A 13,336-nucleotide genomic window follows, 5' to 3' on the forward strand; every position below is an offset into this window, starting at 1 on the left:
TATATAGTGAAGGGGGATAGTGTTGAGGCTATAGTCTCATGCTAAAGCGATGTTGTCATACTGTTTCTGCTCACTCCCTATCTCTGTCCTTGTCTCTTGTGCCACTCATAATCTGTAAGCTCTTTGGGGGCAGGAATGACCTGACCTGAGATTATAAAAAACAAATGCTGTTTTGCTTGCTTCAGTACTCGCTTCCTAATCTGTGGAATCATCTTATCTACATTTAAAATTAATTGATATATCTGAATAACTTCTGGGGGTTGCGTTCGTCTGCATGTGGGTGAGGAGAGAGGAGAACAGAAAGAGTGCCTACTAAAAATAACCTGTTAAGGAGCATGAGACTGCTTATGAAACCCCACTGGCAGCCAGTGTTTAGATTACCTTAATTGTATGTTTCTGCCATTTTTTTTTTCCAAAGCAGAAATTAAAGTATAACATTCCAGTGGATAGTTTTTGTAGTCACAGGAAGAATTTCTTCTGATGCTGCTCCCTAAAGTACTAGGGCAGGGTTTTCCCTCCCCACCTTGGTGTTAATGGCAGCTTGAGAAGGCTCTCTTGCTTAGAAAGGTACTGCCTTTGTCTGTCTTTGCTATGCCAGATGGACTACCAGAAGTAAGCTATGTGTTACTGAGGGAGATGGTTGATGCAAGCCCTAGATGTGCCTCAGAAAGGTGTGGGCACCACTTTATGCAGTGATAGGAAGGAAGGCTTTAGTAAGATGAGTCTTTTCTTCAGATGCTGTGAGTAAACATTCCTTTTGGGTTCAGATGCTTGGTTTTTAAGTCAGTGGGATGGGAACCTGCTGGGATTCCTTGGTGGCCAATTCAAGCAGCTGGCTGTTGGAATCCCATCTGCCACCACTGGATCCAGGGGAGGTCATCTGATGGCCAATGTGATAGGCATCCAGGCTAGATCAAAACGGCTCTTCCCATCCTTTTTACTTGGGTATTCTTGTTTTGCTTTTATGCTGGGGTAGACTGTCACAGCTGTCATTGTGTGGTGCTTGCTTTGGCTTCCTTAGTAAAGATCTAAAAAGTAATGCCTTGGAGCTTCATGTGACCTTGTAGTGGACGTTTTAACAAGCCTACAGTGTAAATGTTCTGTGACCTGCTAAGTACCTTGTTCATTTTCTGAATGCTTCTTTGTAGTATTTAGTTTTAACCTTTCAAAGAGAGTGTATTGAATGCCCCCTCCAAAAAATTATGATTACCTCTGAAGGACACGTAAAGCTTTGCTGCCATTTGGAATGACTGAACTGAGAAGCAGGAAATCCAGATGCTGTTCTTTCAGTTAAGTTTTAGGGCATTAATCCCAACAGATAAATAATAGAGAAGGAAAAAGCCCCTGCTTCTTGATGCTATTTTACATGTTTGTTATGTCAAATATAGATATATGAGACATGCCATTACCTGTCACACTTTGCTGGAAATAGATTTAATTTCTTCTTCCTTGTGACATACTGACCTCAAAAAGGCTTGACGACACAGGTCAATTGAGTTACACGCTATTTTATTCTATATAACAAAAGTTCTGTTGACTATCTGGCCTGTTGCTGCTTATTCTGTAGTGATGGTATAGTTTGGTTTACTAGACAGGAGTCAGTCACTGCTGTTTGTTTGCTATTTACTCCATTTTCCAGTTGTTTCCAGCATAAACTTCTTAGTACTTAGGATTTTGAATTTGTATTGCCATTTTAGAAGCTGTTGAGCAAAAAGAAGAGGTCCCCAAATTTTTGGGGGTTTACAGATTTTGCCTCCTTGAAGAAGCCTCCTGCCTTTTAGTGACCTTTGGCTTGGCAATTGTTGCTGAAATTGGGCCTCATTTATTTGTCTCCATCTTGAACTGCAATGAATTGATGCATAAATAACCATGCCAATCATTTGATCATTATCAATAAAGGCAATGAGTGACTGCTTCACCTTTTCACCATTTATGACTTTACTATGTTTCTAAATTGGATGTAGATTTTGATTGTTGTGCAAAGCAAAGTAGTTGGTGTTGAGCTATGAAACCACTGCATTAGTACTGGGTAGGAAAGAATGATTTCTGTAAGTACTGAACGTCTTCTGACCTTCTTAAGACCCAAAGTTGCATGTCCATCCAGTGCAGGCTTTCTTATTTCAAGCCTAGCAGTTGCAGATCAGATACATTGTATGCTTTAGAAAAGATTCCCATCTAGAATAAAAATCTGTTGCAAAAATAACCTCAACTTTCAGAGGCTTTGGAGAAAAAAATAATTTCTTTATTAATTTTGTCCACCCACATTCTGTCCCAAACTGCTGCAGTTTCTATTTGTAGTAATTATGGGCAGTATCTTTTCCACCTGCGGATCAGAACCCTCTCTGAAATGGCTGTTCCTGAACCGGGTTGCTTTTAGATGTAATCCTCTAGCTTTCTCTCTTTGACTTAAATTGTTTGAGCTCTTAAAGTCTTACTCAAAGTAATGCGTTTTTCTGACCTTATAATGTCTGTGGCTTCTTTGTGAATCTCTGGTGTTTTGAATCATCACTCCTGAATTGTAGCTATCAGGACTGAGTGCACTATTCCAGTAGCTGATGCATCATCCCAAATAGGAAAGATTACTTTTTTTCCCCCGTTTTTCTTCTTGTTGGGTTTTTGGTTGGTTTGGGGTGGGGGTTTTCTGCATTTTTGGTTGGTTAGTTGGGTTTTGTTTTCTGGCTGATGTTCCCCTCCTTATACATCTAAAGATGGCTTTAGATCACAGTAGCAGTGTTGTACTTAAGGCACTTAACGTCCGTGCCAGGTTATTTTGCAAGCCAGAGTTGATGTCTCCAGTTTTCAGATGCCTTTACTTGGTCTGGCGATATGGTCTGTCACCTTAGGTCCTGAATCCTTCTGCTTAATTTGTGCCTGGGTTAAGAAGGCAGGCCAGCTGCTTCTTCACTGATCTCCACCCTGTGCAGAACTCTAAATCTTGTATCTGAGAGCTTCATAACCCATTCCTGGCAGTGTTCAAGGCCAGGTTAGATGGGGCTTGGAGCAAACTGCTCTAGTGGAAGGTGTCCCTGCCCATGGCAGGGGTTGGAACTGGATGAGCTTTAAGGTCCCTTGCAGCCCAAACTGTTCTATGATTCATAGCGATTCTGTCGTGTTTGTTAATACAAGCAGTAAGCATGAGACTAAAAGCTAGTGCTGGTAGGGCCTCCTACTATATTTTGTTGTCTTGAAACTTATGGACTAGAGTATACATGATTATTCATCAAATTATATAATAAACGTTTTCTCATTAATTCAGGATGTGATAGCAAGTCAGAAACCCTACAGAAGTCACAGTGCTTTTGCATCAGTACTTTTGCCTCTTTGACATGAACCTGTAACAATCCAACCTCTAAGAATGCAGTGTCTATAAACCACCTTACTCTGTTATTCATTATCAAAGTAGCTGGTATAGTAATTAATCTGAAATTGTCATCGAACTGTCAGGGTCATATGGATCATTTGTCTACCTTTGTTCTCCCAGTGTTCTGATTCCTTCCATAAATCAGTATCACTTCCCAGGCATTTTAGCTAGCTCTTTCCAAAATCCTTGGATACAAACTGTGAGATTCTTCTGATCTGAAATAACATCTGATGGATACTCTTTTATTTTGAGGTATTCAGTTTCAGTCAAGAAGTCAGCCGACATTTCCTGTCTACAACAAGTGTGTGTGTGTGTGTATTTAGTGAATACTTCTCCTGGTGGTGATTGCCACACTCACAGGGTTTTGTTTAATGTTTGCTCCAAACTGCCTCTGAAATTTCCTGGACTTCTTTTGTTTGGGGTAAATGTGAAACCAAACCACACTGTGTTTTTGGTTAGACTCCTTTCTTAGATTCCCTGAGGTTTTCCAGTTTGATCCTGGAATACATATTTCGATCTTGAACTGTGTCCCATTAGGTAACACGCAGTTCACTGATGAAGAAGGGAAGTTGTCGAGTGAGACTGCTCATAAACATCACTTCCAGACTTTCTCCCCTGTAGGGGCTCCTAATTATTAGCTTTTTGTGAAATTAACCTTCTAGTAGGCCAAAATACTCAGGTAAATGTCATCTAGCACTGTGACTTCTGCTGGCAGTGTGCCCCAAGCATGTTGTTCACATTGAAGACTCTCAGAGCAGCTGATAACCTCCTCCTTCCTTCACATGCCAGGAACAGGTATCTAAGAAGCCAGGTGTTTATTTCATAGCCTAATCAGATGGTCGGCATCAGATGCCAGCAGATAACTTTTCTTGTGCTTTCTATTAACAGATTTGTTTCACAGAGTATTCAGATCTTTTGACCTTCTCAACTATCAATGACTGAAAAAAGCCAATGCAGTTCTGATAGTTCCCGTCCCTGTCTGGTCACTTGTTTCTGTATAGGTAGTTGCGTCAGCTTCTGGTTGTGATCTGTTCACATTGGCGGGGGCTAGATCCAGCAGTGTAAGGTTTCCACTAAATGACTTCTTGATTGCATTGAGCATTGAGCAGATTAATGTGAAAGAGTGTGGAAAAGCCTCAGACTCAGGAAAGGGAGAAGTGCTCAGTGTTAATACTGAGCCATACCTTAATAAGGAGGAGACACTGATAATTACATCAGTGAAGATACTTGAATTGAGTGGAGACCTCAGAGTGTGTTGTAGTTTTAGAAGTTCAAAGCAACCTAAGTAATATCTAATGGAGAACCAGTGTGCATACCAGTGAGGAGTGTAGCAATTGAAGGAGGGAAGTTAGAGTAGGTGGGTAAAGCCAACAAAAAGAGGAAAAGGAGTTTGTAGATGGCACAGAGGACAGGTTGCATGTGAAGCAGGAAGAAAGCAGCTGTAAACTTCCTAATAATTCATTGTTTCTTCAACTTCAAAATGTACAGAAGAGGAGGAAGAGGGTGTGTATGTACTTAAAAGAAAAACGAGTCATAGACCTCTGGCTATATGTGCATTGATGTGCAGTTGTACCGCTTGGTCAGAAGCTAAACAGTTGAAGGGATGTAGGGCAGACATAATCTTGGACTTTTTCCAGGCCTATTCAATAGAAAGCGTGGGGTGCATTCTGATCAATAGCAAAGGATGTCTTTCATGGTCTCTGAGGGCTGAAGAGAATTTTATTTCCTGACGGCTAGTTTAGGCACTGGCAGAAAGTATATGTGCAGTGCACTTGTCAAATGGTCAGCTTTGAGCTTGTGTAGGAACCTGCAGCTGGTGGGGTATTGATGAGACAAAATGCTTGTCCTATAGCAGAATCCCTGCTACTAACCCACCTGGGTCAACACCTGCCAGCATTTTTTCTGAGCTTTGTGCCTCTTTTTGCCAAACCATACAATTATTTCATTAAAATAATACTGCTCCATATTAATTTTGGTTTAGTTGCTGAATTATATAAATAAAAGACAATTTAACATGTTCTGTTTCTTTCTGAGTGTACAACGTTGCATTAGACTCAGCTTGAAAAGGCAAGTGGCCATTGGCATTAGGTAAAATGATGACATGAGCCATTCTAAAGTTATGCCAAGGTACTGGAAAATAGAGTTAGAACTTGTGCTGATGCTCTAATAAACAGTAGTCTTGTAAGTGGAGTATGTTCTTCCCACAAACTGATGAGTATTCTCTGCTTTCAAACCACTGACGTTACCTAATGCTTATGATTTGTCCTATGCAGTCATCACGTGCTAAAGGTGCAAAATGAGCTAGAAAGATCAGAGCATTTGGGAATTAAAATGTCTGGATTTTGGTTTCAGTTGCACATCAGACTTCTACAATAATCTTGTCATCAAAACCCATTCTTCAGTAGCACACCATGGATGTTAAACATCAACATTGTGTGGGGAAATCCTTTAAGGGTTTGCGTGAAACATACCAAGCATCCTATAGAGTGCTAGCTATTTCTTTTTACTTGTCCTGAATGTTACAAGGGTGGCTTGCCTAGATGCTGGTTGTACAGGCACGTGAATCTGGTTTTTGTTACAGTAAGCTAGGTCATATTACCCCAGAAAGCAGCAGCTCCTGGACAAATACTAGAGACCTTCTGATGTGAGCTGTGCCATAAGAGCTGTTTAGTGTTTTGGTGATTGGTCCTTCCTTCCTTCCTTGGTTTTTCAATTTAATGTTCTAGTTCTATTGTAGACCTACGACTGAGTGTGTCGAGGGTATTGTGTGTTTTACAATGCCTATTTATCCACTGGGGACATTACGTGTGACAGTCCGAAACAGTGAAAGGGATGAGACATTAACTGCCTAGGCTTCTCATTAAGACTTGCTCTGGGGTGTAATGCTTCTTGGTGTTTGCTTTTAGGAGTCTCAATTTGGAGGTACTGCAGGTTGCTGGAAAAGGATGTTTCTTACCTGTATGTCACACTGAGGTTAAATCCAGCATTTCTCAGAGCTTAGTTTAGTGTTTAGTGATCTCCACTGTATGCTCTTTGTCTGGCAAGTCAACTCTTGGTGTCTAGGCAATAAAAACTGGCATAACCGTTCTGAACTGTGTGTGGTCTTCTAAACTCCATACATCTGTGTTAGTGCAGCAAGTGGCAGAATAGTCTTGGGGCCACTGGATGCTGCTGTGATACAAATACATACTATTTATGTACTTCAGAAAGCAGTGAGATATTTTCAAGATCGAAGCTGTCAAAGGTGAAAGGTGGATTTAATCCTTGCAGTCCCTCAGGATCAACTATCCTGTAATGGAATATAACTGAAACTCTAACAGGCTTATTGTTTTTCAAAGATTGGAGTCCTTATGGCATCTTTTGCAAAGCCATTGTTTATTGAAACAAGGGCACTGGGAGAAACATCTAGAGGCTTAATGCTCTGTAATGGTCAAAATAATTCTTGGTGTAGTTACAGAATCATAGAATAGTTAAGGTTAGAAGGGACCTTAAGATCATCCAGTTCCAACCGCCTACCATGGGTAGGGACACCTCACACTAGACCATGAACACCCAAGGAGCTGTGCAAGCTGGCCTTGAATACTGCAGGGATGCGGCATTCACAGCTTCTCTGGGCAATCCATTCCAGTGCCTCACCACCCTCATGGTAAAGAACTTCCTCCTTAGATCTAACCTAAACTTCCCCTGTTTCAGTTTGAACCCATCACCCCTTGTCCTGTCGCTACAGTTCCTGATGAAGAGTCCCTCTCCAGCACCCTTGCAGGCCCCCTTCAGATACTGGAAGGCTGCTCTGAGGTCTCCACACAGCTTCTCTTTTCCAGGCTGAACAGCCCCAACTGTCTCAGCCTGTCTGACATGGCCTGAAATTCAGGGTTTGCTAAAGGAATTGCAGCTCTGGAGAGTGTCCTTAGAGCAGATCCCTTGAGACCAAATAATTCAAGTCTCAACCAGTATTGCCAGAGACATTTTTTTTTTCATCTCTAAAATTTCAATAGTCTTGAAGTTATTGGAAAGCAGGGACCAAACCTCACTAGCAGTAATGGTGATGCTCTGGCCTTGTGAGCACTTGAGTGAAGTCTCTGTAGATTTTGAGTGATGACTGTGGAGCAGCAGAGTGTTTTTTCTTGCAGCCCTATTGGATTCTGTGACTTGAGCCATCATAACTGAAGGGCAGTAAATGACTAATGTGTGCCTGCAAAATGTCTGTAACTTTGGTCTTACTGCAGACAAAATCAGACCTTGAACAAGGGGAAGCACAGTTGGCGATAACAGTAGTGGTAACAGTAGGTGGCAGTGGCTTTGTCTTTTGATGGGAAACTGTTCTTGTGGTCAGCAGTGGACTGCTGAAACCTGCAGCCACTGTGTCTGCACCAAAGAACCTGTGTAGCATCCACCATGATCTGGCATCCTGAGTGCATGTCACTGCATTCTGGTTCATGTTGAGATGCAAGCTAAGTGCGTGCCATCATCATCCTTCTTCCCTTTCATCTCCCCATCCCAGTGCATGCCTTCCTTTACAAAGAAAGAGAGCGGAGCAAGCCTGCACCTTGTTATACAGCCTAGATTTCACTTCAGGTCCATACAGCAAGCTCTGACACAGGTTTTGTTTCCTAAGGCACGCAAGCTGAAGCTTTACATGTATGTGGGTTTGTAATAAACGTTGTCAGTGCTTGGGTTTTGTTGCCAGATACATGCTTGTAAAGGGCTATACTGACAGGCTGATTTCTTCAGTTACAGGAAGATAGAGGGGAATGCTCATTTTGGTAATAGAGACAACACTGTGTTTAATACCACTTACGTTAATCAGATGCAGAAATCAGTACTTGTTGTTCATCTTGTTTGTGTGTGTATTTTGATTATTTGTGTATTTCTTGCTTCCCAGGAGACAAAGATGGCAGCAAAGTGACTACAGTAGTGGCAACGCCTGGACAAGGTCCGGACCGACCACAAGAAGTTAGCTACACAGACACCAAGGTTATCGGAAATGGATCTTTTGGTGTTGTGTATCAAGCCAAACTCTGTGATTCAGGAGAGCTTGTGGCCATTAAGAAAGTCCTGCAGGATAAAAGATTTAAGGTGAGCCTATGCATAAGTTTGTAATGTTTTTATGAATGTTATCTCATTTTATGTGTCTTTGATAGCAGTGTTTTTAATTTTACTTTTTAATTTATTTTTGTAGAGCTCATAAATGCAGGTAAAAAAATCAAGAACTAAAGATTAATTAGGTGGTTTATGATAAAGGGATATAGTTTAACTTGAAAATCAGTGAGTCACTGATTGTTGTTCCGATTATTTGGAGTAGTGGAGAACAGGAAGCTAAACATCCTGATTTGATGTGCTGTTTCCAGGTCGTACAATAGATTTTTCAGACAACAAGCGATGGAAACAAGAGAAAGGCTTGTCTTAGGCTTACTTCTTTCTAGTGTAGACTCTTCTCCAGTCATTAGTAATAAAGCTCCTGGAAGAAACAGAAGCCTTTGGGCTTTATTCTTGCTTGTCGCACATACAGGTGAAAGACTGTATTTGAGTAAATCCGTAAGTCCTCAGGCCAAGCAAGAGGATAACAAATAACAAGCTCAGGGCAGTTTGGACTGAAGGCGAGTTACTTCCCTTCGTTATCTCATTTATAAACATGATCTGGTGGTTTTACAAGATCTTCCTTCTGAACAAGTAGCCCTCCAGAAACTTGTATTTTTATCTGGTGGTGTTTAAACCAAATAAAAATCAAGGACCATCAGCAAATCAGCAACATCCCCACTGCTATTAGTCTTATGCTTGGTACTTGGTGTGCTTGACTGTTTCCCTTGTCAGATGGCCTGCAGTTAAACTTGTGCAAGCAGTGAATGATACCATAAGTACTGCTTTTAGTGTCTTAAATCAGTGATGTGGAGCTGAAGGCCACAGCCTCCGCGACTATAAAAGTATACAGATAATTAGTAGAGAAAGTGCCACAGATAATCTTGGCATTGTCTTGATACTAAAACTTCCGAGCTTAAAAATAAGAAGTTGAAACATATTTAAGAAAAATCAGTGATTTGAAACTCCTTTTTTGCAATTTACTTTGGTTCAGAAATCCTGAAGACTGTTAGATTACATTTTATAATCTCCTCAGTTCTCTCCATTTTTCCTTAAGACTTCAAGCACAGGTAGCTTTACTGCTTAACGTTTTAAATTCACATCCTGTTTTGGGAGCAAAACCGTTCTTTTGAGGTGTTTCGAAGGAACTGGTATATGCCTTTTCCTGAGTCTTGAAATTAATGCTGTCATCACCACAGGCATATCACAGATGCATTAGATGAAGAATGAAAGAGGAAAGATATGTTTAAATGAATCTAATCATACAGCATTATTTAACTTCTAATTGAGAAAGGTGTGTAAGGTTCTTACATTGTTCTTGCATCTGAGTTATTTCTGGACTGTATTATATGTGGAAGGCAATTAGTACTGAGGAAACATGCAATGTGATGTAAGAGTGGGTTATTTTAGAAGAATGGAAGAGGCAGTGGCATAACAGAAGCTTTAAAATTAGCCATGCTTAAAAGACCATTTTGATCTCTTCTCATTGTGTGGTTTTAGAGGGGAGGCAAGGACATTTCCCTTAGCATGTCGTGCTTGGTTGATGTCGGCTAGTGCTTTGGACCAAAATCTTTGATGTTTTTACTCTCATGAATGAGGTCTGTAGGGTGTCAAAAGGAAAACTTGGTTGAACATTTTAGTTTCTGCCCATCAGATACTAAAAGTTGGTGACATCTCATTTTTAATTGTGTTTTTTTCCCCCCTCCAATAAATCTCTATTGGGCATCTACAACAAAATGTAGGGCTTTGGTTTTGTGGCAGCAGTTGATTCAGAGGCATTTGGTTATGTTTGTATTTCAGAGAGTGATTTCAAAAAACATGGTATCTTGGAATATTATCCCTCTTTTTCTTTAAGGACAAATACTAAACTAAAAAGCTAAGTAGGATGTTTCTAGTTTGGACTCTGAACTAGTTGCCTGTGTATGATGATATAAGCTGAAAGTATCCAGTAACTGGATGGAGGCTTTTATAGCAATAAACTGGGTGGGATTAGCAATAAGTGCACATGTAGATTAAAGATAGATAGCATTAATTTAATACTTTTAAATATAAATATAAAATCTTTTTCTAAATTCCTAATTTGCACAGATGTGCAGAAATACCCAAGTTATGCATTTTGGTTTTATGGTCTTATCCTAAACTTGTATCCCAGCTGCGCATCATCCTTTACCTTTGCTCTTAGATCCCTAGTTTTTCATCAGTTTTTTCATCAGTTTAGTCCTGTCTTTCTTTTCACATTCTGATCTGGAAGTGTATGTTCTGTTGGCAGGAAGTGTAAATTCCTCCAGGCTGGATGAAAGTCTCTGCCTGGATAGGTTTGGAAGAGACAATGTGTCTTACATCAGGAATAGCATACAAGTACTTCAGGGTATGCTACTCATTGGTTGTAAAAGCTCGACCAGGTACTGTACCAGTTACAGGGGAAACTCTGAATGTCTGTTGGCTGTACATTTTGATTGCAGTGTAGGAGTGGACCAGTTCTTCTGTTCACAGAGCTGATCTGTGGTGTAGAGCTCAGCTGGGTTGTTGTCACCTGGCATGGCTGTCTAAGTCTGGATCTAAGTCCTGGTGAGTAACATTCCTTCAGAAATCTGCCACTTAACCTCTCAAAATGTACATCCCAGCTTTGGCAATGATGAGGAATACCCTCTTGTAGACAGCCCAGGATGGCGGATAGCTTGCTTGATTTAAATCAAGGTAATCAACCTCTGAGGGGAGAGAGGGAGCACTTTAGAAATACCTGTCTTCACTGTGCTCCCAGTGATGGGGAAGCAAGAACAGAAAAGTAATGCATAGAGTTGCTTCCTGAGCTGTAGATCATCAACAGAACACTCAACTGTATGCTTCAAGCTTGTGCCTGCTAATCTCTATATCCTGATGGATTTATCTTAGCACATACAGTATGATTCCTTTGTGATTTAGGTCTTAATAAAATTATAAAAAAGAAGCTTTTAAAAAAGCCAGCAGGGAGTCTGGAAACTGCAAGAGCATGATTCAGATGCTACGGGAAGGCCCAAGAGAGTGAAACTTACAGCCTCCTTCTGCATTTTGTGAATGTGAATGAGTTTATTGTAAACATCTGGAAATTGCATGACAGTTGCCGGTTTTTAGATCTCTGACAGGAAGCTGAGATACTTTAATCCAGGTTTAAAACTAGTTGGAAAGCTGGAATTGCCAGAGGAAGGTTGTCTTTGTTTTCCTTTTCCATTATTATGGCAGGTTTCTCGGCACTGAAGTGGAATTAGCATTGGACTGTGTCAGAACAAAGTGACTGTATATCTTTGCTAAAGAGTTGAATGCTACCATTTCTGTGATGGTAAAGGTAGTCTGCAATGCTCCTATGTCTTTCTACTCCTTTGTTGCAGTTCAGTGGCTCTTCAGCTTGGCAGTGCAGTTCCTGCATGGCTGGTTTTAAACAGGGTCTCTCAAGTATTCTGGGGTTTAAGCGGGTATTGTCTAGAGTTCAGTGTAACCTAGAGCAATAGTGTTGGAACACTGGGGACAGAGACAAATGGCTGAGGGGGGTAAATAAACTAAACTATAGACTTCTTAATTTTGGTCTGTGGCTCTCCTGCCTTCATTAAACTAGATCTCTAGTGTGGAGAGTTTGAATAATATGGTTTGGAAACTTAACTGATGCATAAGTGAGTAGCTCATAAACTGCATGCTGTTTGTTGTTCATCCATCGGACCATTGAATTTTTCTCCAGTCAGTATGGAGCATTGTACTTTCTTTGGGCTGTTATTTTTTTGTTTAGTTTTTGGTTCTTCTCAGTTAAAAGTTTAACAGGGTAAGAGAGAGCTGTTGCTCTTTGAAAAAAAAGTATAAGCCAGCTGTTCACAAGCTTTTGGGACCAAAATCTCTCAAATGGCAGAATTCCCTAAAGACTCTATCTCAGCTTTCACACATCTTTACCATTTCTGCATCCCACAGATGTGTATGAATAGGTCCTTATAAAAAGCATTGATAAAGATAGGTGCAGTTAAATTGTTGATTTGTAGGATTTCAGCTCTTTTCATCCACATCTGTCAGCCTAATTGTGATGTTTGAAAAGGAAACACTGGTAGCATATATTTTCTTGTACTGCTTTTATTGGCATGTTCTTTGGGATATCCTTCAGAGTAAGAGTCAGTCATGTTGCTGTCTAATTCCGGAAGAAGAAGTAATAAGCAAACAGATATGTTAGCATAAATAGGAAAATGTTAGTCTACTTTTTGTTATTTCTGTCATTCTTAAGAAATCCCATTGCAATGAATGTCTGAATTGTTAGAAAAATGTCTCAGCTCACCGGGAATAAGTACTTAAATCCTTCGTATCTGAATTGCAGTACTCCTACTGAGTAGAAACAAAGAAGAAAGTTCATCTAAATGATGAATAGGGTTCTTCATAATTGTGCATCTTCTCAGATAACCTAGAGCGGACATTAATGTTTCTTGTTAATGGCTCACATAGACCTGAAGTGTGCAGCAAGAGGAAGCCAAATTCTGTTACAACAACCATTCCTGTTATCCGGTCTGTCAAATCATTCAGCAATGCAACTGTGTGTGCATGTGGCTTAGTTGCCAGAATTATTTAAATAGGCAGAGCTTCTGGAGTGTGAGAGGATGTCAAGCTAGGGCCCTGATGGTCATAAACATGATAAAGCTGAGGCCACCAAATAATAGGCAGTGCTCTTTCCTATTTTTAGCTATGGGAGGAATTTATGCTGTGACCAGTTGCATGATTTATTTATTTATTTTTCAATATGTAAAATCTCAGTTTTAATCTGAGCTTTAAAGCCTAAAAACCCAAGAGGATGGAAAAATAAGTCTCTGTTGAGGTCCTGGTTTCTCTCTTATCTGCTGGGTGTGTGTACTTTTGTGAACTATTTGAAATGCTTCTGAAAGAGGAATAGCGTTC

General features: G+C 40.4%; 1 protein-coding gene across 2 annotated transcripts in view; it reads left to right on the forward strand.

The window, feature by feature from the left end:
• Window positions 1–13,336, forward strand: part of GSK3B (glycogen synthase kinase 3 beta) — a 141,911-nt gene that overhangs the window by 44,229 nt on the left and 84,346 nt on the right. For both annotated transcript variants that reach the window (XM_005143029.3, XM_005143028.4), the window contains exon 2: window positions 8,244–8,437. In XM_005143029.3, the coding sequence (XP_005143086.1) occupies window positions 8,244–8,437 (194 nt within the window). The remainder of the gene's footprint in view (window positions 1–8,243; window positions 8,438–13,336) is intronic.

The sequence above is a fragment of the Melopsittacus undulatus genome, chromosome 2, assembly GCF_012275295.1.
Source record: "Melopsittacus undulatus isolate bMelUnd1 chromosome 2, bMelUnd1.mat.Z, whole genome shotgun sequence".
NCBI classification, from domain to species: Eukaryota; Metazoa; Chordata; class Aves; order Psittaciformes; family Psittaculidae; genus Melopsittacus; species Melopsittacus undulatus.